General features: G+C 43.7%; 1 protein-coding gene across 1 annotated transcript; it reads left to right on the top strand.

The window, feature by feature from the left end:
* On the top strand, positions 1-26791 carry LOC137437449 (SERTA domain-containing protein 1). The gene is made up of 2 exons (XM_068131787.2): positions 1-252; positions 24455-26791. The coding sequence occupies exon 2, from the start codon at positions 24466-24468 to the stop codon at positions 25252-25254; it is 789 nt and encodes a 262-aa protein (XP_067987888.1). The 5' UTR covers positions 1-252; positions 24455-24465; the 3' UTR covers positions 25255-26791.

Raw genomic sequence — 26791 nt, 5'->3', positions numbered from 1 at the left:
AGCGACGAATAAGCGGAGGTAGTCAGAAGAGAGGAATTACCTCAGATCGGGAGCTCTTTAAATGCTTCACGGGCTCCGCGGTGTCGGCGGTGCGCGCGCATGGCGCTTCCTCAAGTGTGAGCGACGTTCGTTATCCAGTCAGGAATTTCCTTTCCCTTTCCCCCCCGAGCTCTCGCCACCTTATTCCTGACCGGCTTTCTCAGCATCTGCCCGCGACCAAGTCCGCCGAAACGGAGCGGGCGAGCCAGGTAGGTGAGGGTCGTGTCCGTATCCCCACGCGTCTGACTCAGAATGAGACCCCGGCGTGTGACGTTCGGTCTGAAGATGAGAGCGAGTCTGGTCCGGAGGGAAACAGCTTTGCCTGTCCGAGTCTAACCGCCGCGGACTGTTTCAGGAGCCTTCGTCTGTCTGTCTCCTGGTGATCGCGTCCCCTCACTCGACGAGGTCCACACGTCACCTCAGGGTTTCGCGATTCATTAACTACTTTCTGTAACTACGAATAACAACATTACTGCTGTGTTTATATATATATAATATCATATAATATGTCTCTCAAGGTTGCGGCTTATACTTATAGTTATAGTTATAGTCATATATGGGAGGGGGGGTGGATGTGACGAGTGGTGGTGATTTTGAGAAATGACGTTTGTGGTGGATGTGACGAGTGGTGGTGATTTTGAGAAATGACGTTTGTGGTGGATGTGACGAGTGGTGGTGATTTTGAGAAATGACGTTTGTGGTGGATGTGACGAGTGGTGGTGATTTTGAGAAATGACGTTTGTGGTGGATGTGACGAGTGGTAGTGATTTTGATAAAGGACGTTTGTGGTGGATGTGATGAGCGGTGGTGATTTTGAGAAATGACGTTTGTGGTGGATGTGACGAGTGGTGATGATTTTGAGAAATGACGTTTGTAGTGGATGTGACGAGTGGTGGTGATTTTGAGAAATGACGTTTGTGGTGGATGTGACGAGCGGTGGTGATTTTGAGAAATGACGTTTGTGGTGGATGTGACGAGTGGTGGTGATTTTGATAAAGGACGTTTGTGGTGGATGTGACGAGTGGTGGTGATTTTGATCAAGGACGTTTGTGGTGGATGTGACGAGTGGTGGTGATTTTGAGAAATGACGTTTGTGGTGGATGTGACGAGTGGTAGTGATTTTGATAAATGACGTTTGTGGTGGATGTGACGAGTGGTGGTGATTTTGAGAAATGACGTTTGTGGTGGATGTGACGAGTGGTGGTGATTTTGAGAAATGACGTTTGTGGTGGATGTGACGAGTGGTGGTGATTTTGAGAAATGACGTTTGTGGTGGATGTGACGAGTGGTAGTGATTTTGATAAAGGACGTTTGTGGTGGATGTGATGAGCGGTGGTGATTTTGAGAAATGACATTTGTGGTGGATGTGACGAGTGGTGATGATTTTGAGAAATGACGTTTGTAGTGGATGTGACGAGTGGTGGTGATTTTGAGAAATGACGTTTGTGGTGGATGTGACGAGTGGTGGTGATTTTGATAAAGGACGTTTGTGGTGGATGTGACGAGTGGTGGTGATCTTGATCAAGGACGTTTGTGGTGGATGTGACGAGTGGTGGTGATTTTGAGAAATGACGTTTGTGGTGAATGTGATGAGCGGTGGTGATTTTGATAAAGGACGTTTGTGGTGGATGTGACGAGTGGTGGTGATTTTGATAAAGGACGTTTGTGGTGGATGTGACGAGTGGTGGTGATTTTGAGAAATGACGTTTGTGGTGAATGTGATGAGTGGTGGTGTTTTTGAGAAAGGACGTTTGTGGTGGATGTGATGAGCGGTGGTGATTTTGAGAAATGACGTTTGTGGTGGATGTGACGAGTGGTGGTGATTTTGAGAAATGACGTTTGTGGTGGATGTGACGAGTGGTGGTGATTTTGATAAAGGACGTTTGTGGTGGATGTGACGAGTGGTGGTGAATTTGAGAAATGACGTTTGTGGTGGATGTGACGAGTGGTGGTGATTTTGATAAAGGACGTTTGTGGTGGATGTGACGAGTGGTGGTGATTTTGAGAAATGACGTTTGTGGTGGATGTGACGAGTGGTGGTGAATTTGAGAAATGACGTTTGTGGTGGATGTGACGAGTGGTGGTGATTTTGATAAAGGACGTTTGTGGTGGATGTGACGAGTGGTGGTGATTTTGAGAAATGACGTTTGTGGTGGATGTGACGAGTGGTAGTGATTTTGAAAAAGGACGTTTGTGGTGGATGTGACTGGTGGTGGTGATTTCGTGAAAGGACGTTTGTGGTGGATGTGACTGGTGGTGGTGATTTCGTGAAAGGACGTTTATGGTGGATGTGACTGGTGGTGGTGATTTCGTGAAAGGACGTTTGTGGTGGATGTGACTGGTGGTGGTGATTTCGTGAAAGGACGTTTATGGTGGATGTGACTGGTGGTGGTGATTTCGTGAAAGGACGTTGGTGGTGGATGTGACGAGTGGTGGTGATTTTGAGAAAGGACGTTTATGGTGGATGTGACTGGTGGTGGTGATTTCGTGAAAGGACGTTTGTGGTGGATGTGACGAGTGGTGGTGATTTTGAGAAAGACGTTGGTGGTGGATGTGACGATATTTGATATTTTGGTATCTCTCTGTTTTTTCTCCCTTCGTATTAAGGTGTTCGTATTAAGGTGTTCGTGTTTGGGTTCATGCTCTTCCTCTTCACTCGATTTCACAAGGAACTGTGACGCAGGAGGGGGCCATTTGGTCCGTTACACCTATGGTACACCTGCACCACATCAATTCAGTCCAACAGTTGGATCAACTTTAATTAATTGTGGGGAGGTGGTGGTGGAGGGTCACGGCCGAGAACAGTAGGGCAAGCACACACATCTTATTCGGGGGGAGTGGAGGAGCAGGCTGACAACAGTGGGGCACACACACGTTACCATGGTCACTATGGGGTGACGGGGGTCTTTATTCTACCACAATTCTAAACTACTTCGACCATTGCCTTGCCTTTATAATACCCTCTTAAATCTCTTCTTCTTTACTCTAAGACCATGACCCTTGATCCTTATTCTACCACACTTATGTTGTCTATCCCCTTGATCACTTTAAACATCTTCATCGTATCCCCTCATCATCACCTCCTTTCTAATGTATGAGGTCCTGCCTCCTTCAGGCGCTCCTCATAGCTGAGTCTCGCTAGGCCCGGAATCCCGACCCCTCTTCCATGACAGTCATGTCCTTCCTGAGATGTGGTGACCGAAACTATACACAATTTTCTAGATGAGGCCTCACTAAACTCCTCTACAGTGTTAACACCTACTTCCTTTGATTTATCATTTATCCTCCTGTGGATACACCTGAAACCTTATTCGCTTTACCTATAGCTGTCTGGCACTGTGCTGTCTGTATACCTTCCAATAATGGAGGCAAAAAGACAGCAGTGTCTGATTGTTGTTCTTTTTACGTAGTGCAAAGGTCATCAAATGGCTTGCCCTATAAATCCTGTAAAGTCTGAAAAATTTAAACTAGAGTGAGGTCGAAGGTGCGCCATCACAAATGGCCACGCTTCCCACCGAAAGCAAAGTTGAAAGATGCTAAAACATCCACCAGGAATGACCCAATTTCAAATTTTGAGTTTAAATTTCCCCCGTTTTGACCCCTATTACCCGAGTCCCCACCCCTGGAACATGCACCAGGTGTCACCCCCAAAACTCGTTACATATTCCATGCGTCTCCCAATGTTGATCGCATACACTGTACAAAGTTTCATAAAAACACGTTTTAGAATTTGTACGCAAGTGATTTTTTTTGTGTTTAACCTTTTGACCCGGTCCCATGGCTCTGGGGGGGGGGGGGGGGGGGGGCGATGTCAGAGAACAACTGCTCAAAAAGGCATTTTCTTTCCACATGGTGATCACAACTATCAATGTTGAATTTCTGCCCAACCATTTCGGACATAGCGTGATAGACGGATGGAGCCGATTGCAATACCCCCCAGTTTGTTTTCAATAAGCGTGGGGATAACGGTCGTGCCCCCTACTCGTGCCCCATTTCCCCTGTGTATTGTGATTATGATATATGTGGCTGTTGTTTAATGAGGATGATTGTTCCCAAAGTGGTGTTCGACAAAACCAACAATAGTCCTTTAGTCCAAAAAATGGTCTTTAGTCCCCAAACCTCAGATTTCTATCCAAAGCAACTTGTAAGGCCCGATTCCTTGGAGTTACCTGAGCCACCGCAGATGGGTGGGCGGAGGTTATGTTTTCACCACTGTCTGCCTGTTTGTCTTTCTGTTTGTTTGTCTATGAACAAGATATCTTGAAAAAGTTATGGACTGATTCAAACGAACCTTGGTGAACAGGTTGGGTGTGTGATGAGGAAGAACTGATTCGGTTTTGGTGAAGATTCGGATCTGGATCTGGGATTTATTTTAATTTCCAAGTGATTCTTCAGCATTGAGAGATGGAGCAAAAAAGCCGATATGTAGTATCTTCTCCTCCTCTTCCCTTTATAAGGGGTGAGGTCCAAGGGTACCAAGCTTCTACCCTGGGGCCAAGAATGGCATGCTATTTGAAAAAGTTGTGAATGACCTATGAGAAAATGTGGTGGGTGAATTGTTGAGGCGACAAGAAGGAGGCAATTTGATTGTGGTTCAGGTCCGAATCCAGATTCGATACAAAACGTAAACTGTTCATCCTGGCGGAGGCATCCGCTCTACCGAGCGCCACTCTAGTTTACACCTGCAGTTGCCACTTTCGGAGTTATATTGGCCAAAAAAGCCCTTTCAAGAAAATCCATTTGGCAAACATTTGAGAGGTATTTTGATTGGTTAAGGAAGTAAAATAAGATTTGGTTTAAATTTTCATTTGGAGGAGTTTGTTACTTCTGCTTTAAATTGTTTGTTGATGTATGTACATTGTGGGTGATGGATCAAAATGTGCTTTCTGGTTTGGTCACTTTTGTTGGACACCTCATCGCATTAATGCGAAGAGGTTTTGTGCACACGAGGGCGGAACTCGGGAGGGTTTCCGACTCGGCTTGCGCTCGTACCACCGGTAGGTGACGCGTCGAGGCCTCGGGGAAGTGGTGAATGCAGAATAGGGAAAGGAACCCCCACAGGTGGTCTCGCTCATCACCTTACCGTCATAGTGCCAATTTCAACGTCACGTCTGCCTTTACGACGGCATCGGAACGTCACCCTCTGCTTGCATCCATGTGCAAGCAAACCACCTGTTTCATTGTAGCCTCGAGGTCCGAATTAGAATTCGTTTTTGTTTGATCTTTCGGTGAGTGGAGTTTTGAGCGGCTCTGCCTTTTATGCGCGAGTTTCCGGAAGCATGAAGAGTCGTCGTATGGATCGGTGTGTTACATGTAGACCATACCCATTTGGGCAGGCACCTTACCCCTTACCCCTCTCCCCTCCATACAGGCCATTATTGAGCCAGCTGGGTTCGACTAACGATCATTGATCATCCTTCTCTACAGATAATTTCAGATTTCCGAAGATCAGAACCCATGCACCTTGCTGCTGCCACCTTTGGTCGAATTTGATCACACAACTTCCAGGATGCAGGCCTCCAACATATCCATGAGCAACCTTTACCATATCACAAGTTTTGTAAAAAATAATAATAATAATAATTGAGAGATTTTATTGTTTTTGATCAGAGATTTAATTCATGAGCAACTATGTTATAGGAATGTTTTCTTCCTGACAACTCATTTGCTTGCAGGTAAATTTGCCAGGTGTTGATTATCGCGTTAACATCTCGCAACGTTGTGACCATCATGTTGCACCTGCTGCGGTGCCTCCTCGCTAAGCTTTGGAATTGGTTTTGAACTTCGACTCTTGGAGGCAAAGGGCACAGGAATTGAATGTGCGTTGTGCAATCGTGTGCTTTGGGCCGCCGTTGTATGGAGGTCTAGTCCGGTGCGCGAATATGCCATTTTGCACCTGTTCATTTTGGGAAGAGGGAAAGTTTTCCTTGTGCTGGACTTGTCTTTTGTCCCCAATGCTATGATTCGTTTTGTATTCTCCATCGTCCGTTTCATTTATGTCCACGTGTCTCACCTGCTTTCATATTGACGGCTTGGTTGGGTACGGATCGTGCGTATTGCTTGTGATCCCATGTACTTCGTGGAATACGCTTTGTTTGCCCCTCGATCCTCTCTGATCCTTACACACTGGCGAGAGAATACAATTACGACGCAGAACATTTAGCACCTCTGTGCTGTCACTACCTTGGATTGAATTTTCTTGTTTAACGTCTCTGTATACAGAACATTTGGCTGCTTATCCCATTGCTTGCAGCACCTTATACTGTACGTTAGACGGATAGGTTGAGCATGTCTGTATCCTTGAACAAAATCCAAGTTTACGAAATGGTGCGCAGATAAGCACACTACTGTACTTCCTGTTGAACTGTCATGTGAAGGGATGGACATCTGTGTTACATATGCAAAAGAAGGAGAAAGCCAAGGTGCTAGGGAACGTTGTGGGTGTGGGGGGAGCGGGCGGTTGTGGAAAGACAGGGTGGGATATGGGGGGGTGGGGGGGGGGGGTGAAATACAGTCCAAAAAGATATATATTTGAGAAGAAAGGAAGAGTTTCGGAGGTGAGGAAAAAGAATAGTCAAGGGTCTTTGTAAGGGATTGGAGTCGAGGGGAAATGGAAGCAATGGAAATATATGGTGCTTACGAGGAGTAAAACAAATGTGGTGTTGGTGGTGGAGGAGGTGCGTACATAATATATAGATTAGTTCTGAACTCTGGCTACGTTTTGAACTGCCAGCAGGAATTGAGTGGAGCTCACATGGTGTTGTGTTTGCAAGTGGATGTAATACTTTAACTTTAAATCGTTCCATCGAATCCACCAATCACATTTCCTCGTGCACGTCCTTTATGTGAAAAGTTCTGTAAATCCACACGAGAGCAAAAGCAGAGAAGGTGCAGCGTTATCATACCGGCTACATGTGTTTGCGGCCTACGGGTGAATGTTTGATTCATCTGATGAATGGTATTGACAAGAGTAAAAATATTAGATATGGAAAATGTGCTGATGAAATCATTAGGAGCACCTGAGTAAAGGAAAATATGAACAAGTTTAAAGTAAATTAGATGTTGGGTAATAAGTAAATATATTGGTGTATGTCCGCATGGGTACGCGTCCGTAAAATGTATGCAACCATGAGCTGAATGAAAAACTCCGTTGTTTTCCATTCAATAAATATGTTGAAGTACAAAAACGAAAAACATGTACGAGTAACATTGAAGAAGAATGGAGATTTGAGATGCATGCCCATGTTACAGATTTGTACCTGTGTTAACCTATCGGTGTTTTTGTAGTTCCCTTTACTGGGATATACAAGGGATTGGTTTGAGTGCAATGACAACTTGGCTCCTGCTGCCTTTGATCCTGAGGTTATTTATGTAATTGTTCTTCTGCCGTTTAACATCAGGTAACCTTGTCTTTATGACCATTGCCTGTTCATAGAGTCCGTTATTCAATGTAAGAACGCATGGGTGACCACCTGGTGTGGCAATTTCGTTTTTGATGGAGAAGCTGTTGTACACACAGCAACCACACTCTGAGATGCGAAGCGGCGTAACGTGATGTGAGTTCCTCGATACCTCCGCCAGGCTGAACAGTGTACAAAATGGAATCGATTCTGCCTTGTCACACACCCAACTTGTCCACCAAGTTTCGTCCAAATCCGTTTGCAACGTTGAGAGATATCCTGCTCCCAGACAAACAAACAAAATGACGGGGATGAAAAACATAACCTCTGTCCACCTTCGGTGGTGCAGGTAACGAAGGGATTTGGAGTAGGGGAAAACAAAAGGTTTCACCGACACAGGAATCAAACCCTTTGAAATTAAACCCAGTTAAGGACAAAATTTGGTGGACAGGTAGGGTGTCTGACAAGGACGAATTGATTTGATTTTGGTGAAGATCTAGATCTGGAAACGAGAATTTTTTACATATTAAAAAGAACTGCTCACCTTTGAGAGACGGGGCCAGAAACGATATATAGCAGGTATTTCATTGAGCATGGGTCAGAGCACCCACGATCGAAGATGACCTCTGAAACATTTCAGTCTGTATGACTCGTCTACCATAGTGGCCTATCCTGCAGCCTTATGTGATGTGCCGTAAATTATTCATCCTTTTTTGTTGTTGTACAGCAGCAACATCACAACCCGATGGTTCTCGGTGCACAATCCCTACCACCTGCAAACACGTCACATGCATGTTCCAAAAATCTGCGTCATGACTGTCACCTACACTATATAATATATTTATTATTTAACGTATTCTGTGGTCAAAGTAGCAACGTCAAGAATACAATGGACAAACAAAATGTCCTGAGAATGGTGCTTAGCATGTACACATGTTCCACCCTCTGTTCTCTTGTCTGTATAACTGTAGTTGTCTCACTCGTGTCCCTCCCTCCAGTATTTCAAGAGTGCTGCTCATCGTCAGCTCGTGCTTTCTCTCATACCCACCCATGCTGCTCTCCTCCACTCTCACTGACCTCCTTCCATCCCCTTCCCTTCTGCCATCCATGCACTCATGTGCAATGTCTTATCTGTCTGCTCCCTTTTGATCCTTGTCAGTCTGGAGAACCAGCTACCCTCTGCATACAAAAAAGGACTTTCTCTACCACCGACAAAACAAACATTTGTAAACCAAATCGTAACCATATAAATAAGAGGATAAAGATGTGAAGAATGTTAATAAAACGAGTAAGGAGCCCGAGATGAATGCAGAACAAGAGCGAGATCGCTTGGCAATACATGTCCCCTACCGATCCCAATATTTTGCATAGTAAAGCCACAACAAATTTTAAATATTGATAAAACGCCCTGAAACTCGAACTTCTTCTGTAACTTATCATAATAAAGCCATGTACCAAGTTTCAGTTGAATATGTTAAAGGGTATGGGGGAAAAAAGTCTAGAAAACCACAGGTGGGATGGACAGACAGACATATGGACAGACAGATAGATGGAGAGCAAACCTATAGTCCCCTCTGGTGCAACCGTTAGGGGACTAATAAACAAGTAACGTCACGTGGTAGAGCGCATACCCTTGCCAGGCTGCACAGTTTGTTTTTTATCCACTGACAGGGCGGATCTGGATTCGGACCTGAACCAGAACCTAATGGGCTTGTTCCTGTGACCCAACCAACTTGTCCATTTTTTGCCATGATCCGTCCAAAACGTTTTGAGGTATCGTGCTATATGTCCTTTTTGACCCGTTCTCTCAATGGTGAATAATCATTTTTAAAATTCTCGTATCTGGATCTTCACCAAAATCTAATCAATTCTTCCTTGTCACACACCCAACCTGTTCACCAAGTTTTCTCCGAATCCATCCAACTTTTTGAGATATCCTGCTTACAAACAAACAAATAGACAGACCGGGGCACATACATAACATCCGTCCACCTTTGGTGTTTGGGGTTTTTAAAAACCCGATTATAGGTTGGGGATATTTATTTACCAATTGTGGTCACTCATCAGGGTGATCAGATTAGTTTTTTGTTTTTTTTGTGTATGTATATGTTTCTTGCATTTTTGTACTGAGGACCAATTCTGATTCATTATGCCTCCGCCCCCGAAGGTGGCCGGAATTGTCCGTCTCGTTTTATGGTGGCCTATTATGCAATCTTGGTTAAATGGCATCTCTTCGTTACAAGCAAGCTAACTGTCCAGATGTGACGATTATATGGTCAGAATCAACACCTGGGTGGTTGACACTGTCCCACATCACCATATATGGTATAAATGATGTCATTCAAAATGGCCGCCATCATTTTGATCCATTGCGAAGAAGAAAGAGTTGTTGAGTCGTAACTACTTGAACGATTTTGCTGATCTTGGTGTCGCTCTATATTGTCGCGTTCCTGGCAATTAAAATATTTCCAAGGAACAGATAGCCGAACAAGCCGTTACTCCAAGGTGTTCATCAAATGTGGCGGAGTCAATACACATGGGGGGAGGGGGGGCGGGGGGTGGAAGGAGGATGAGGATGAGGATGAGGATGCTGAAGAGAGCTTACCTGAACGGATCCCACTGGCATTTCTCTCACAATCCCCAGAAAGGTCTCGGCACACTGTCGTACGCATTGAGGTCCAGAACATGAAGAAAGGGGGAGAATCGTCGGCGATAGTTAACATGCCGCCCCCTCGCGATGGGGACAAATATACAAGCTTAATCCGAACACACGGTCTACACAAGTACTTATTACATCAAGGTTTCTACACGACATTCGGAGTACCTACCTATACAAATCTACCTGGACTAAAGTATCCCTACCCCCACAAATGTAACAATATGTTTTAAGGGTCAAGGATTCATAATCCAACATCATAGTTACAATCTAACCATGTTTTAATTGTAAATAATGACCTGTGATGCCAAAATAACTACGTAATAGATCACACATTTGCAAAAATGTCTCGGTAAGAATGTTCTCATCCATCATATTGCCCGTTTTTGAGTCTCTGTGTACCACTTCAAGGTGTATTAACAATTTGCTGCAGGATTGCAGCATTCTTCTGCATCGCTTCCACAGGCAGGGATGCATATTTTCTGTGATTTTGAACATTTGCAGGTAGCAGTTTTGCATTTCTTCTTGCAGCCGCAAATTACAAGCTCAACACAGACCTGCACAGCAGGCAGAGTCAGGTTCACCAAATTCTCTGAGCGAGTAGCCTGATGCAGTGACCAAGTACACAAAGACCAATGGGTCATTCCATGTCAAATCATCAAAGAATCTGCCGTCATCTCTCAGATTTTTGTAAAACTTTGGGAACCAATTGGGACCCATGAAAAACAGCTAGAACTCAAATATTTTTGCTAACAGCCTCTTAATTAGTGAGATACAGGTTAACGAACTTTGGACTAATTTAGCGCGATGTCGCGAATTCAAATGGCCATATCTCTAAAAGTATAACACCTAGAGAGCTGGTTTTGGTGTCATTTTAAAGGTATTTTCATGCCCTATAAATTTGTCTGGGCAACATTTTCCTACCTCCAATCACAAAAAAGTTATCACAAAATATAAACTTCAATCGTGAATCCAAAAAAAATGTATCCTTCAAATTTCCTCAAATTCATCCCAGATGTACCTTATGATGTCAAGAAGCTTCCACATAAGTTTTGTGATGGGCACTCCAATAGTTTCTGAGATATGAGCAATAATGTACATGTACGTATGGCATATAGGTTCGAAAATCAGCATTTGTAATGTATTATACAATCATTCTAACCTAGCCATGACAGGGAACACAGGGAACAACCATCAATTGCTTTGAAGTATCATATACTTTCATTTTCAACTGGGCCTGAGGGGAATTCTCATCTGGGGAATTCCAACTGGGATTTCCCATGTGGGTAAGTCGAGGTGATGCAACTTTCACAGTCTAAGATCCCCAGGGAAAGTCCAAGTTGGCTTAGTGTAATGCTTAGGCCTGCCACCAACAGAAATTGGCAGTTCACTTCTGAAGGAGCTGCAGAAAAATGACGACTGCCAAGGAAAAGTTCATCTTGAAGCAGAAATCCTGCTGCAATCCCTTTGGAGCTCATGAAAAACCAAAGTCGTCTGGCTTGAGAGCTGTTAGCCAAAAAGCCATAGCCGCTCATCCAAGCCTCAAACTGCAAAGTGCACAGAAAATCTGTACCCAGTGTCGTAAAAAACTGGCAAAAAGACAACCAGGTGTGGTAGAGACTCAGAGTGAAATACCATTACCAGTGACCAGCAGCGCTATTAGCAGTAGTGAGGACAATGATGGTGGAGGTGAATCACCAATACCAGGCAGTTCAGGGGAGTTTGAATTTCATTCTCCTGAAATGGAACTGAATACACTGAATGAGTCTTTGGGATTGATTGGAGAATCACCTATTCCAAAAAAGAGACTTGCTGCAGATAAATATGTGAAATCCAAAACCAAGAAAATCGGTGACACTGGTTAGTGAACCTAAGTCAGGTTAGTGAACACTGTGTACTTGAACTCACTTATTGATTGTATAATACATTACAAATGCTGATTTTCGAACCTATATGCCATACGTACATGTACATTATTGCTCATATCTCAGAAACTATTGGAGTGCCCATCACAAAATTTATGTGGAAGCTTCTCGACATCATAAGGTACCTCTGGGATGAATTTGAGGAAATTTGAAGGATACATTTTTTGGGGATTCACAATTGAAGTTTATATTTTGTGATAACTTTTTTGTGGTTGGAGGTAGGAAAATGTTGCCCAGACAAATTCATAGGGCATGAAAATACCTTTAAAATGACACCAAAACCAGCTCTCTAGGTGTTATACTTTTAGAGATATGGCCATTTGAATTCGCGACGTTGCGCTAATTAGTCCAAAGTTCGTTAGTCTGTATCTCACTAATTAAGAGGCTGTTAGCAAAAATATTTGAGTTCTTGCCGTTTTTCATGGGTCCCAATTGGTTCCCAAAGTTTTACAAAAATCTGAGAGATGACGGCAGATTCTTTGATGATTTGACATGGAATGGCTGCAATGTGCTTCGGTGCAAGTTTTCTGCTCTTAGATGCTGTTTGATAATATCTTGGGTAATGCTGCAGATCTTAATTTGTAAGTCGTCAGTCGTTTCTTGCTCATCCCATGCCTCTACTACGACATTCCCTCCGAATAGAACACTCAAAGACAGACAGAGGCTGTTTGGTATTATCTCTGCGACATGGTCATTGTCAATCCCATGCCACCTTGCATCATGCCCCCGTGCATCTTGTAAATATACGCGCAATTGCAGAGCAGTATTCCCAATCTCTTGCAGCGTTATGTCCTGTAAAGCGACATTGGGACATGTTTCATCTGATGTGGTGGATGAGCTATCAGAGTCTGCCAGAGGGACCCTCTACAGTGGTCATGTTCTACAGTGGTCAGTGCCATGTTCTTCAGGTCACTTGGGTACAGCAGGAATGGCTTTGAGTCCAGTGGATGAACAGTGCTGCACCTGAGGCCGATGATCTTCTTCACGTCATCATAGAAGCTCTGTCTTCTTGATAAATACTTTGGACGGATAGCTTGCCCACTACTGTGACACACATATCCTGATACAGATGCCACACGTATGACATATAATACACATGTCCCTGGGATTGTTCTTGCACCATATCAGAACACATCTCACCCAAGCAAATGTCAATAAGGTTGTCATTGTTGGTTCATTGGAGGTTTTCAATGCCTCGCTGAAAGCAAACCCACCACTCCAAGTGATATTTACCTTCTGCTGCACAGAGGTCTCCAACAACTCCTGCCAAACTGACCCACATAATGACATCATTTACTGCAAGATCGAGTATTCTGGGGCATGCTGAGCATAGACACATTTCACATACCATTTTTTTTTCAGGGTTCTGGCAGAACATGATGATGATGATGATGACGATGATGATGGTGGTGAGTCGTCGCTTTCGATGAATCTCTTCCCTTAGTTGGCATACTCGCTAAGCATTGTGCATTGTGCGATGGCTGTATAGGTACAAATGGGTGGTGAGCAGGTGAGCTGGTGCCAATGAAGGGAAAAACCTGCACAGAGAAGGAATTAAAGTGGTAGAGGTGTGTGCTATCCCTCTCCCACTCTCTATTCCTATGAGCATCGTTGGCTGCAGGTGCAGGAAATGCAACGTGAAGTGTCACGTACACAGGTGCAGCAGACTGGCCAGGTCGTCGGTATGATGACAGCTGCCCTTGATGTCCAAAGTGGGCACAGGTGTCTGCAAATGCTGAGCAGTGATGCCCAAATTGGTGCCACCACTGACTTTCATGAGCACATTTATCCACAATGTAGCTCTGCCCAGGCTAACCTCCAGGTGTGGTTTGAGTCGTCAGTAACATGGAAGATGATCTTGATTGTCTCACTGCTGCTTGGTCCTGTTCAGTGGCTGAATCTCCAGCTTGTGCTGAATCTGTATTTGATTGCTGACGCAATCATTCAAGTCTAGTTTCTGTGCTGAAATTCCCATAACATGATATGTGCCATACAAACGTACCCTCGGACCAGTCCTCGTCAGTCAGTTCTGCTCGCTTCTGCAAAAGGTCTGTTGACTACATGTCTCCTAATCGTATGCGTTCAACGATGCCATGTCAAACTCGTTGCTTTCCCTCTTCTGTACCCTTCCATAGTATAGTTTGTCATCTGCGGGACCTTTTCTCACAGACATTTTCAGATGGGAAAGATGCTTTCCGTTTACGTTTCAATACAGCAACAAGTTCCATGGTTGTCCATCAGTCAGGTAGACATGTAGACTTCTGTAAAAGATAAAAACAATCGTCATGACATTTGAATGTACCGGTACCTGCATTGAATTTATAAATACCATGTTGGAAGACAATAAATGAATGAACTAGAACGGCACTCAGTAAAGAGCACACCCGCGCCTGGTTGGCCATATCACTCAATGGTGAATAATCACTTTTAAAATTCTACTAGCTGGATCCCGATCTTCACCAAAATGGAATCGATTCTTCCTTGTCACACACACACAACGTGTCAAACAGGTTTCGTCCAAATCCATCCATAACTTTTTGAGATATCCTGCTATGTAGCGTTTTTGGCCATATCTCCAAGTGGTGAAGAATCACATCAAAAATTAAATGCTCCTCATATCCGCAAACGGACAGACAGACAGACAAGGTGAAAACATAACCTCCATCCACCTTTGTGGCGGAGGTAATAACTGAACACGATGAAACGGGATAACTGGCTAAATGTGGCATTACCTGGTCCGCCATATTTCTAAAGTTATTTTTCATAAAATAATGTGATATGTATCATACAGTACTACAATTTTTGACTGCATACCTTCCAGTGTGTACGAATGTCAGGACAGACCAAGAAAACCTACATAACGACGCCATGATGACGAGAAACACAAGATCGTTTAAGGGGGAAATGGACACCAATTCCTTTCAAATGGCTCGTCTTGGCCACCATTTTGTTTCTCCTTTTTTGACACTAAAACAGCTATGGCATAAATGTCAACGACTCGGCGACATGACCTGGACCATATAGAAGGGGCCTAGCTTGTTTGTTTGCTTGTAACAAAGAGATGCCATGTATTGGAACGATAGCTGATGTTGGCTGCCTCACTACAATCCATAGTTGAACTGATGCAAGTGATCTCTGTCAGTGACGATGAAAATCTTTTTCTAAAGTTTGTCGAAGGATACTCAAAATGTTATATGCAGATCCTGGTGAGGTTTTGAATAGGTATCAATGTCTATCATTTCCTCTTACATCTGGTAGAGCTTTTGGGAAGGAGGTGAAGAAATGTAGGTAAAGGCATATAGATGCCAGATGGTTGACCTCTACTTTGCACCCGACTTTTCCTGAATGATGGAAAGTTATTTGACTGCTACAAAATGCTTAGTACCCTGCTCAAATGCGTGGAGTTGTGTGCAGTGAAATGAGATCGCCGTTTCTTTGATGTAAACATCACCTTTTTGTACATCACTAACATTATCTTCCATTGATATTTTCAAAAGAGGACTTGTGTTGTTTACTCTTTTCTACTTTGAAAATGGTGTTTTTATTCATTTTACTTACATGGACTCTGCTGGAGAGATTGTCTTCATTCAAAACTCTTTTGTGTAAGGTTTTGAACCCACAATTCATAAGTATTTATTTATCTGTTTGTATACAAAATCTTGGTTCTTGGAAGAGTGTGACAACAGAGAGTAAAAGGAAGCAAATTGACAGAGGAGCAATGGGGCAACTATTGGACACAACAAGCACGGGAAGGGATGAACAGGAAGAGGGGTGGGGAGTTAGAGAGAGAGAGAGAGACAGAGACAGAGACAGACAGAGAGACAGATAGACAGAGACAGAGAGGAACATTGGGGGTACGGTGAAAAACACGGTCGGTGGTTCAAATCCCAGCCAAGTCATACCAAAGTATAAATGGTACAGGCTGCTTCCTTGCTTGATGCTCGGCATTTAAAAAGGACTAGTTGGTCCATTGGACCAAATTTTCATTGGCATTCACAGCCTTGTAGCATACCTGCCTGCTGTAGTGCTTGAGTGTTAGCTTACCTTTCACCAAGTCCAGATGTGCTTGGGCCAGGGGTTGGGGGATTAATAATAATAATAATAATTCATTTATTTTGTATAGCGCTTTTCATGAAGCCCAAAGGCGCTTTGACAGAGTGCAAAACATAATGCATAACAAAACATGAAAACAACAATTGCAAAAATACAAGAATCAATAGGGAAATATTTAAAGCAAAAGGAGGGAGAAGGAGAAGTGATAGTCAGGGGTTAAATGCTGTGGGTTGAATGTTGAATGCAGTGCTGAACAGGTGGGTCTTGAGTGATGTTTTGAATGTGGTGAGTGAGGAGGAGTCTCTGATGGTGTGACGTAGTGAGTTCCAGAGGGTGGGAGCAGCGATGGAGAAGGCCCTGTCCCCCCAGGATCTGAATTTGGTCCGGATTGGGGGGGGGGGGGGTCAGGAGGTTGGTACTGGCAGAGTGGAGGTTGCGGGTGGGAGTGTCTGGAGAGGTCAGCCAGGTAGGATGGGGCCAGGTTATGGGGGGCTTTGTAGGTCAAGAGGAGGATTTTGTACTGGATTCTCTGGGAGATGGGGAGCCAGTGAAGCTTGTAAAGGACGGGGGTGATGTGGTCACGGGTCCGGGAATGGGTGAGTAGACGGGCAGCGGAGTTCTGAATGTATTGGAGTTTATTGGTGATTGTTGAGGGTGAACCATAGAGGAGGCTATTGCAGTAGTCCAGACGGGAGGTGATGAAGGCGTGGATGAGGGTTTCTGCAGCCGTGGAGGAGAGGGATGAGCGGAACACTAAAACAATTAATACATTCATTATTGTTATTCCCAAATTATACTAATATTATTAGTCCCCTACCGATGTACACCAGAGGGGACTATAGGTTTTCACGCCGTCCCTCCGTCAGTCCGTCACGCAAAGAACACTTTTTCCGGACTTTTTTTTCTAAACTCTTAATGCTAATGATTTCAAACTTGGTACATGGTTTCCTCATGATAAGTTACAGATCAATTTCGAACTTCACGACGTTTCGATCATTTTTGAAAAAGTTATGGCACTTTGAACTTTGGGAATTCTGATAATTCTGATGATCCTTAACTCAGTGCCATTTTAAGTTTTAATTTCCTTTAAAAAAACTATTTCTCTGCAATAATTGGACCGATTGAGATCAAATTTTCACCGTAGGAGGGACTCGGTCTGTAGAATACTTTCATGGTAATTATGACGTCACAAGTCACGTGGTTCGGCCGCCATATTGTGTTTCGTGAAAACACAAAAACCGCTTTTTCTCTGCAACGGCTGAAGAGATCGAGGCCAAACTCTGCAGGCACAATCGCATACCCATGACGAACAAAAAAGTCAGTGAGCATGGCGTCATGCGTCACATGGTTTCAGAGTTATGACGTTTTTAAGCATGAACCTTTAAAACCAAGCTCCTCCCTCATTTTTGATCCAATCGAGGGGAAACTTCACAGGTCTGTTCAGCATGTCAGTCTACTAAAATGTCCTTTTGGAATTCGCGATAGGGCACGTGGTTTTGCAGATATCGTTAATTAAACGAATTTTTTTTTTTTTAATGTATATCTCTTGAATCGCTAGTACCTCAGACCGTAAGTTGCTAATTATATAATTCACACAGTGCAATACATGCAGGCTGCTCCATGGAGCGACCTTGCGGGCTTATCAATGAGGTGAGGCATGACACACGTGTCTCAGCATACCTCAGACCAAGTTTGAAAACCAGCATCAACCTTGCATAAATTTGCATATTCGATCATTCTTGATAAAGTTATGGCACTTTGAACTTTGGTAGGGGACATGTATTGCAGCGCAATACTCAGAATGCTTGTTGTTGTTGTTAATATTATTAGTCCCCTACCGGTGTACACCAGAGAGGACTATAGGTTTGCACGCCGTCCCAACGTCAGTCAGTCCGTCCGTCACGCAAAGAACAGTTTTCCGGACCTTTTTTCTAAACTCTTAATGCTAATGATTTCAAACTTGGCACATCGTTTCCTCATGATAAGTTACAGATCAAGTTCGAACTTCACGACGTTTCGATCATTTTTGACAACGTTATGGCACTTTGAACTTTGGGAATTCTGATAATTCTGATGATCCTTAACTCAGTGCCATTTTAAGTTTTAATTTCCTTTAAAAAAGATTTTCTCTGCAATAATAGGACCGATTGAGATCACCTTTTCACCGTAGGGGGGACTCTGTCTGTAGAATATTTTAATGGTAATTATGACGTCACAGGTCACGTGGTTCGGCCGCCATATTGTTTTTCGTGAAAACACGAAAACCCCTTTTTCTCTGCAACGGCTGAACAGAACGAGGACAAACTTTGCAGGTAGAATCGCATACCCATGACGAACAAAAAACTCAGCGAGCATGACGTCATGCGTCACGTGGTTTCAGAGTTATGACGTTTTTAAGCATGAACCTTTAAAACCTAGCTCCTCCCTCATGTTTGATCCAATCGAGGGGAAACTTCACAGATCTGTTCAGCACGTCAGTCTACTAAAATGTCCTTTTGGAATTTGCGATAGGGCACGTGGTTTGGCAGATATCGTTAATTAAACGAAAATGTTTTTTTTTAATGGATATCTCTTGTTTATTCTAGAGTTTACCTCAAGCCGCACCGCACGCCCTCAGCCTCCTCTGCGGACGTCAACAGCGTGACACAGCGCGCGCTTTCGGGAGGGGCGGAGCCAAGCCCAGCAACATATATATACACCGATCAATGATCGTGAACCGGAAAATATAATAAATTACTGATATTTAGCGACTCGAAAGGTTCTTTATCAACAACTTATTTTCTCGTGCTTCTGCTGACCTGTCTGCAAGGTGTATAAATCGAAGTCCCAAGTGCGAATCACAGGTGAGCCCGTCCTGAGGTAATTAGCGATTGGGAACGATTCAGAACCTGTGGGTAAATAACCCTGGGTAATTTCCCCAACAGTTTTCCGGAAGACAGACTGCCGGTAGGGGACATGTATTGCAGCGCAATACTCAGAATGCTTGTTATTATTAATTAATACTAGGGCATTGCCCGTACTATATCTATATCTAAAATTATATCCCCCCCCTCTATTTACATGAAATGGTTTGGTCCAAAGCGAACAACTTGCGAGTACGGTGACAATCCCCCCCCCCCTCTATTTACATGCAATGGTTTGGTCCAAAGCGAACGGCTTCCGGAGTTTGGTAAAGAAATCGCCATCGCGTGCACAAACGCGCAGGAAAGCGAATGAATCGCAAATTCGGTTTTATTAGTTTTAAAACATAGTTTAACGCCAACATAGTTTGCAAACGTGAAATAAATGAATACGCTCTCAAATGTGCCATCCGAGGCAGAGTGTGTCCTCCACGTTCGGCACACGCGATCGTTCGCTGCTCTCTGATTGGTTGAATCGTTTTTTGGACATAGCTCGGTAAGTAATTGTCCGATTAATATGAAACCTTGAAAAGGCACATCCTCGGGTCCCCAGCAATATACCTGGCAAGTTAAAAGTATATCGGACCCGTGGTTGTCGAGAAACAGCGGTCACAGACAAACAAACGTACAGACGTACAAACGTACAGAGATTACTGGAATTATAGATAGATATGCTTTGTTACAATGTTATCATTGTGTTTTGTTATTCTTTTGTAATTTGAATGCCATGCCATGGAAGGACATATCAAACTGCTCTATATACCTTAAAATGGCGTGCGTTTAGAAACTGTGAATTCTTCTGGATTATTTGTCGTAAATTAGCTTAATCAACTCATGAGATCATAACGATTATTTCTCCGTCGGAGGTGATGGGTCTTGCAGCAGGACAATGACCCCAAACACACTTCAAAAAGCACCCAGGAATGGTTCAAGACAAAACGCTGGACTGTTCTGAAGTGGCCAGCAATGAGTCCAGATCCAAATCCCATTGAACACCTGTGGGGAGATCTGAAAACAGCAGTTGGGGGAAGGTACCCTTCAAATCTGGGAGAACTGGAGCAGTTTGCACATGAAGAATGGGCCAAACTGTCAGTAGAGAGGTGGAGGAAGCTCATTCGTGGCTATAGGAAGCGCTTGACTGTAGTTATTTTGTCCAAAGTCTGTGCTACCAAATATTAAGTCTGTGCTACCAAATATTAAGTCTAGGGTGTCAATAATTTTGCCATTTATTTTTATTTTCTGATATAAAAGTATATGTTAAGTTATGAATCTAAAACAAAGGTTCTGTCATATTAACAGTGAAATAAAGAATTGTGGAGACCAAATACTTTTGTCAATTCCAACTTATATTTAGAGAAAATTGGGAGTTATTTGAAAAAAAGTGCAAGGGTGCCAATATTTTTGGCCACGACTGTGTGTACACACACAGATTGAGCCCGCTAACCCAACAGGGCACAGACCGAGCCGCACCACAGCACTTGCTGGACGACCTGTTGGTAACAAATGTCGTCTGCCACAAACACATTGTCCCTGCCCTTCTGATCACCAGTCAGGAATAATAATTTGACGACGGAGCACACTGACCCCATGACATGACACTGACATCATGTGCATAAATTATTCTGTGTGATAAGTTATGCCGTCATGTGTATCGTTATAAAACCAATCTGCGTTTAGTAACGAGCTTGGTATGATCACGAATAAACTATTTTGCAGCATGTTTTCATGATCGGCTCAAACAAGAGCGAGATCTGGATCGACATCTCTGCTTTCATTTATTTGTGACCCTAGGGGTGTTAAATCTGTCTGCAAAGATTTTCGTCCCACACGAGCACTTCCTATTTTGGAGGTGATGTGTCGGCATAATTAGGATCAGTGTGCTCCTTTGTTTAAAATAGTGTGTGTGTGTGTGTGTGTGTGTGTGTGTGTGTGTGTGTGTGTGTGTGTGTGTGTGTGTGTGTGTGTGTGTGTGTACTGATTGTACTGTATGTGTGTGTGTGTCTATGTATGTATATATTTGTGCACGTGCACACCTGTCGCACCATTAAGTCACACATGGCTTTAAGACAAGGGACCAAAGGCTGTTGAAATCTCTGCTTTATCAATAAGTCTATGGACATGCATCGAGTGGAGCACTTTCAAACAAAGCACTTACCTCGTTTTGGCGGAGTTTGTCGGGAACAACTTGTGTGCCGACTGGTTTCCCATCAGCATTTTAAGTGAAATACTTATTTTGGTTTTTCGTTTAAATTTGATCATTACATTCCAGTCTTTTGGATGCTTTTTGACATCGCATTGCTTTGGCAACTACGTTAATCTTCATTTGCCTACTCAGGAAATTGCTCGCCATGGCAATCAACCATGTCTTACCCTTTTAATTTGCGGAAATGCCATCTACATTAAAAGGTTAACCGCACGCACATTCCAAGGATGTGTACCTGCTCCTGAACCACCAAGTGTATGATGACCACACAATTAAATATCGCTACCTTACTGTGTGAACACTGCTGGACATTACTGATTGGGTTTTAAAGTGACCACAATCAAGTGGGACACTTCATCAGGACCAATTACTTCACTAAATGAGCACAAGACGAGATCTCACTGGGAGAAGTTGTAACTTTTCTTTCTTTAATTAAATGATGTGGACAATGTGATCAAGGTATATATGAAGGTAAACCTCTTTGGTGTCTTTCATATAATCACACATCCACTGGGTTTATTCTAACTGCTCTTATCAGTGGTCAGGGGTCACATTCCCCCCCTAAATTGAACATCATATTAAACACTATCTTTTTGGCTGTAAATCCCATACTTGAGGGTATTACTCATTTACACCAAGGAATTGTGAGCACCCTGTGTGGGACAGAGTGAAAAACTTGTTTCTCCTGAAAAACAAGAGACTCTGTGAGAAATCTGGTCATTTTGATGCTCCTGCTAAAGTGGGTGCTTCGTGGTCGCTATTGTGGTGCCGGCAATAGCTCGCCTACTCTTCGCAAAAATACCATGGAATCTCGAATGTCCACCACCTAATTCTGGCAGATGGGACACCATCACCCTGCCTGTGAAGCACCGGGATGGCAGTTTATAGCTAGGCCGAGATTCGAACCCAGCCTATACACCTTACAGACGAGTGTGGTCACCTCTAGGCCATCCTGCCAGCCCGGTATATATGTGATGTGACGATAGCCCAGACATATATTGTGGTTGAATTTTAATGCTTTCAGAGCAACTCAGGATGGGCACTTAAAATCTGTGAGAAGGAAGTGCTGCCCAAAATCTCCTTAAACGCCACCCCCCCCCCCCCCAAAAAGAAGAAGAGTCCTCTGTACTATGTACTTGAAACTCTCAAAAATAGAGCATGTTCCATAGTTATAAAAAAAAAATGACCACTTTAGGACCGGGTAACCACCTTTAGAGGCCATTTTTCCCCGCAGGGCAGGGGTTGGCCTTTTTTGGGCACCGTGGTCCCCTTTTTGAAGCAATGTTTTATGGCCGGATGCCCTTCCTGCCGCCAACCCTGTTAGTCGCCCCCTGCGACACACGGGGAATTACCAGTGAACTGGTACTCAATTTGCGGACCTCGGAAGGATGACAGGCTGAGTCAACCCCCCTGGCGTTAATTCAGCGATCGACCGGGATTCAAACCCAGGATCCTAGGATCCCAAGCCGGCACCCTAACCGCTAAGCCAACACCAGGACTTTAGGACCGGGTAATGACCAAAAATGTTCTAAAACCCAAGGAATACAAGGAAACAGAATTGGAGTGGTTATTATTGAACTGACAAGAAGTCTTGGTAGAAATTATTGATTATATTGACGAGGGCGCATTCAATTGTGGCTGTGACTTCAAAATTACTCTTGCAATGACGTCACTCCTCTGCCGAGGGTCTTTCGCTCGTAGCATGACCGAGGCACAGATTAACATGGGTGCAGAACATTGGCACGGTGCATGAAAAAAACCACCTTCTGCTGGCATCTTTCACCCCCTGTCCCTTTCCGGTACACTTTCTCCTTCTCTTGGCCATACCAACACGAGACTTACCTTTTGCAACCCCTCTACCTCTCTGCTTTTACATTGCCTACCACAGGTTCCATGGAGATGCCGACACCACACGATGGGTGCACACACCTTGCGTTTGTATTGGGCGGCAGGATAAGTACCTGACTTTGGGAGCCACCAGTTGAGGGTTACCTTCGATCATAATGTAAGGATAAATAGTACAGCTGCCATTATTTGATAAGCAAGCAACATTCCAGTTTGCTTGGTGTGTTTGTCTGTCTTAGTGTGATTTTTTTTTTTTTTTTTTTCCTCATCCAGAGTCCACTTCTTGTTTTGTCCGGAGTACAGATCACAATCAGTGTGATTGAATTATCGGTGTTTTGAGAAAACATTTGCAGCACTTCATTCATAAAAAGTATCAAAATCAGTTTGGTAAATTGGGAATCCAAAATACCATCTTATGAAGTTGCTGCCATTTATACTCCTTAGGATAAAAAGGTAGTTGTTTGTTTTTCTGTGTTTGCTTTCCTTTTTTCTCCTTCGCTCTATCAGCTATCCCTCCCTCCTTCTTCTCTCTCCCCACGGCAAGCAGCTGAAGGCATGCCGCTGCCGCATATTAGGTTGCACATAAATCTGCGCCGCTCAGCCAGCATACGAGGAGCCCACCACAGCCCCAGCCTCTGAGCTTCAGCCACCACCATGCATGCGTGTGTTTAACAAAAAAAAAAAAAGGCCCAACGTGCTCTCTCTCTCTCTCTCTCTCTCTCTCTCTCTCTCTCTCTCTCTCTCTCTCTCTCTCTCTCTCTCTCTCTCTCTCTCTCTCTCTCTTTTGCCGGAATGTTGGAGCTGTTTACCGCATGCCACGCTGAGACTTCTCTTGCTTCCCTGCCTGCATGCCTGCTTGCAACCCGTTGTTAACTGACGTTCTTCCATTGAGTTTCCTTCCTTCACAGCTACCACCTCCATGTACAAGTTCTCTCGTTTGTTGTTGGTGAAAGCAGATCCGAAGGTGCCGTATTTGCCTGTTTGTAAATCCGATTGCTCATGTTTTGCTTGTCATTGTTTTCGTGGGTTTCCTATTATCAGAGAACACTGTCTCCAGACACAGTAAGTTATTTTTGACTGGCTGTGTTGTGTTTCGGGTAGTCGGTTTGACATGAAATGCTCTCTTTCCGTGTCTCCAATGGTTTGCGACCTTGGTAGTGAGGGTTATTTTGGAGTCGTTTTTTTTTTCTTGCAAGCGCAATCCTGTAGATTGTGATACCGGTCCACTGTAAATGCATAACGCTGGATCCTGGTGTCGCAGGTTATCCCATGAAGGTTTCTTTCATGCATTTATGGTTGTTGCAGCTCCAGTGTGCAAAAGATAGTTGTGGCATGACGATGTTTTATTTCATATTCTGTGATTTAATTTTGAATTTTTTTTGGGAAAAAAAGAAAAGAAAAGATGGCTAATTGTATGTATGCGTGTCCTGCAGTTCCTGTATATATGTTGGGAAAAGGTGTGAAGCGCAAGCTCAGCGAGTGTGAGGAACCCTCGGAAGGCTTGTGGTTTGAAGAGCCTGACTCGTTGCGAGGTGGGGATGCCTGGACACGGCTGGACGATGGAACCATTGTCTGCGAAGCTGGTGAATCTCTTAACCGTGAAATGGTCATTGCCCTTTCCGTGGCAAAGCTCCATGCCCTGCGTTCATCTCCTGACCCTTCTCTCCGTCTCTCGGTTCTTGTACGCAACACCCTGCGGGCAACGCAGGGCCCAAGCGGGCCAGACCTTGGCAATGACGTAGCGGTCACGGAAGACACACAGCCACTCTTGGCAAGCCCAGCTCTTACACCTTCTTCGGTTCTTGAGGCAAGCATGGAGGGTCTAGCGTTAGCCGGTAGGATTCCGGACGAGAGAGCGCCGTTGGCGGCTGGCCGTGGAATCGGGTCTGTAGTACCAACCCGAGTATCCGAAAGCCTCTCGGCAGGCCTGTGGCCCGGTATTGAGGGAAAGAGTGGCCTGCCGTGCATCCGGGTGAGTGAGGCTTGCGGCCTGGAAGTGACTGCAGACATGGCGGGTTTCCTGTCAGACCTGACTCTCGACAGTGTATTTTCAGATATTGACACATCCATGTATGACTTTGACCCTTTGTCATCAACAATCTTGATCAGCAGCAAGCCTGTAACTCCTGAGGCCTTTCCTCCGTGCCTTGCTGAGGGCGGTTCATCACAGGCATGTACCAAGCAGGAGCTAAGTGACTTGGATCATATCATGCAGGTGCTTGTGGGCACGTAAATTCCAAAATGTCACATACATTATTCCAAAAAGTGGTACAGATGATAGCACCAAACCTAAACTTGTTTCTAAGACTACTTGATGGTTTTCACCGTACCCCTAATATTCCTCTGTCTCTTTGTATCTGTTTCTTTCTCTCTCTCTTTCTCTTTCTCTTTCTCTTTCTCTTTCTCTCTCTGTGTCTGTGTCTGTGTCTGTGTCTCTCTCTCTCTCTGTCTTTCTCTGTCTCTGTCTTTCTCTGTCTCTGTCTGTCTTTCTGTCTCTGTCTTTCTGTCTCTGTCTTTCTGTCTCTGTCTTTCTGTCTCTGTCTCTGTCTTTCTCTCTCTGTCTCTGTCTTTCTCTCTCTGTCTCTGTCTTTCTCTCTCTGTCTCTGTCTTTCTCTCTCTGTCTCTGTCTTTCTCTCTCTGTCTCTGTCTTTCTCTCTCTGTCTCTGTCTTTCTCTCTCTGTCTCTGTCTTTCTCTCTCTGTCTCTGTCTTTCTCTCTCTGTCTCTCTCTTTCTCTCTCTGTCTCTCTCTCTATCTTCCCTTCCTCGCATGTTACTCTTACCTTGCAAATGAACAATGCCAGACATGGGCACAAAGGAAATGCATAATACAATACAATTTATTTTATTGTACCAATGGAGAAAATGTTTGTAGAAGAGTGCCTTGAGTATGAACCTTGCAGACACGCCGGCCTTTACGTCACAACGATGAGAAATGTGAAAAATAGTTTTGTACGAATAGCTTATTATGGATGATTTTTCTTTGTTGGACGTGAGAGAATTTTAACAGGTTGATCTCGCTCTTCCGACAGACAGCACATTGTAAACGTTTGGGATGTGATGGAATTGGATGTAGGGAACGTATCACCAGCGTATTTATTTAAAGAGATAAGCAGACGTGTGAATGAAATTGAGCGAACAGTATTACCAAAGCAGTCCCCTCCAAAAACGAACTTTCTTAAGAGTATAATACAAATGTTCCACCTTTTACTTTACATACAAATGTTCCACCTTTTACTTTACACACAAATGTTCCACCTTTTACTTTATACACAAATGATCAACCTTTTACTTTACACACAAATGTTCCACCTTTTACTTTACATACAAATGTTCCACCTTTTACTTTACACACAAATGTTCCACCTTTTACTTTATACACAAATGATCAACCTTTTACTTTACACACAAATGTTCCACCTTTTACTTTATACACAAATGTTCCACCTTTTACTTTACATACAAATGTTCCACCTTTTACTTTACACACAAATGTTCCACCTTTAACTTTACACACAAATGTTCCACCTTTTACTTTACACACAAATGTTCCACCTTTTACTTTATACACAAATGTTCCACATTTTACTTTACACACAAATGTTCCACCTATTACTTTACACACAAATGTTCCACCTTTCACTTTATACATAAATGTTCCACCTTTTACTTTACACACATATGCTCCACCTTTTACTTTACACACAAATGTTCCACCTTTTACTTTACACACAAATGTTCCACCTTTTACTTTACACACAAATGTTCCACCT

The sequence above is a fragment of the Myxine glutinosa genome, chromosome 12, assembly GCF_964187855.1.
Source record: "Myxine glutinosa chromosome 12, kmMyxGlut1.1, whole genome shotgun sequence".
Classification (NCBI taxonomy): domain Eukaryota; kingdom Metazoa; phylum Chordata; class Myxini; order Myxiniformes; family Myxinidae; genus Myxine; species Myxine glutinosa.
This window is presented reverse-complemented; position numbering and strand designations above follow the sequence as displayed.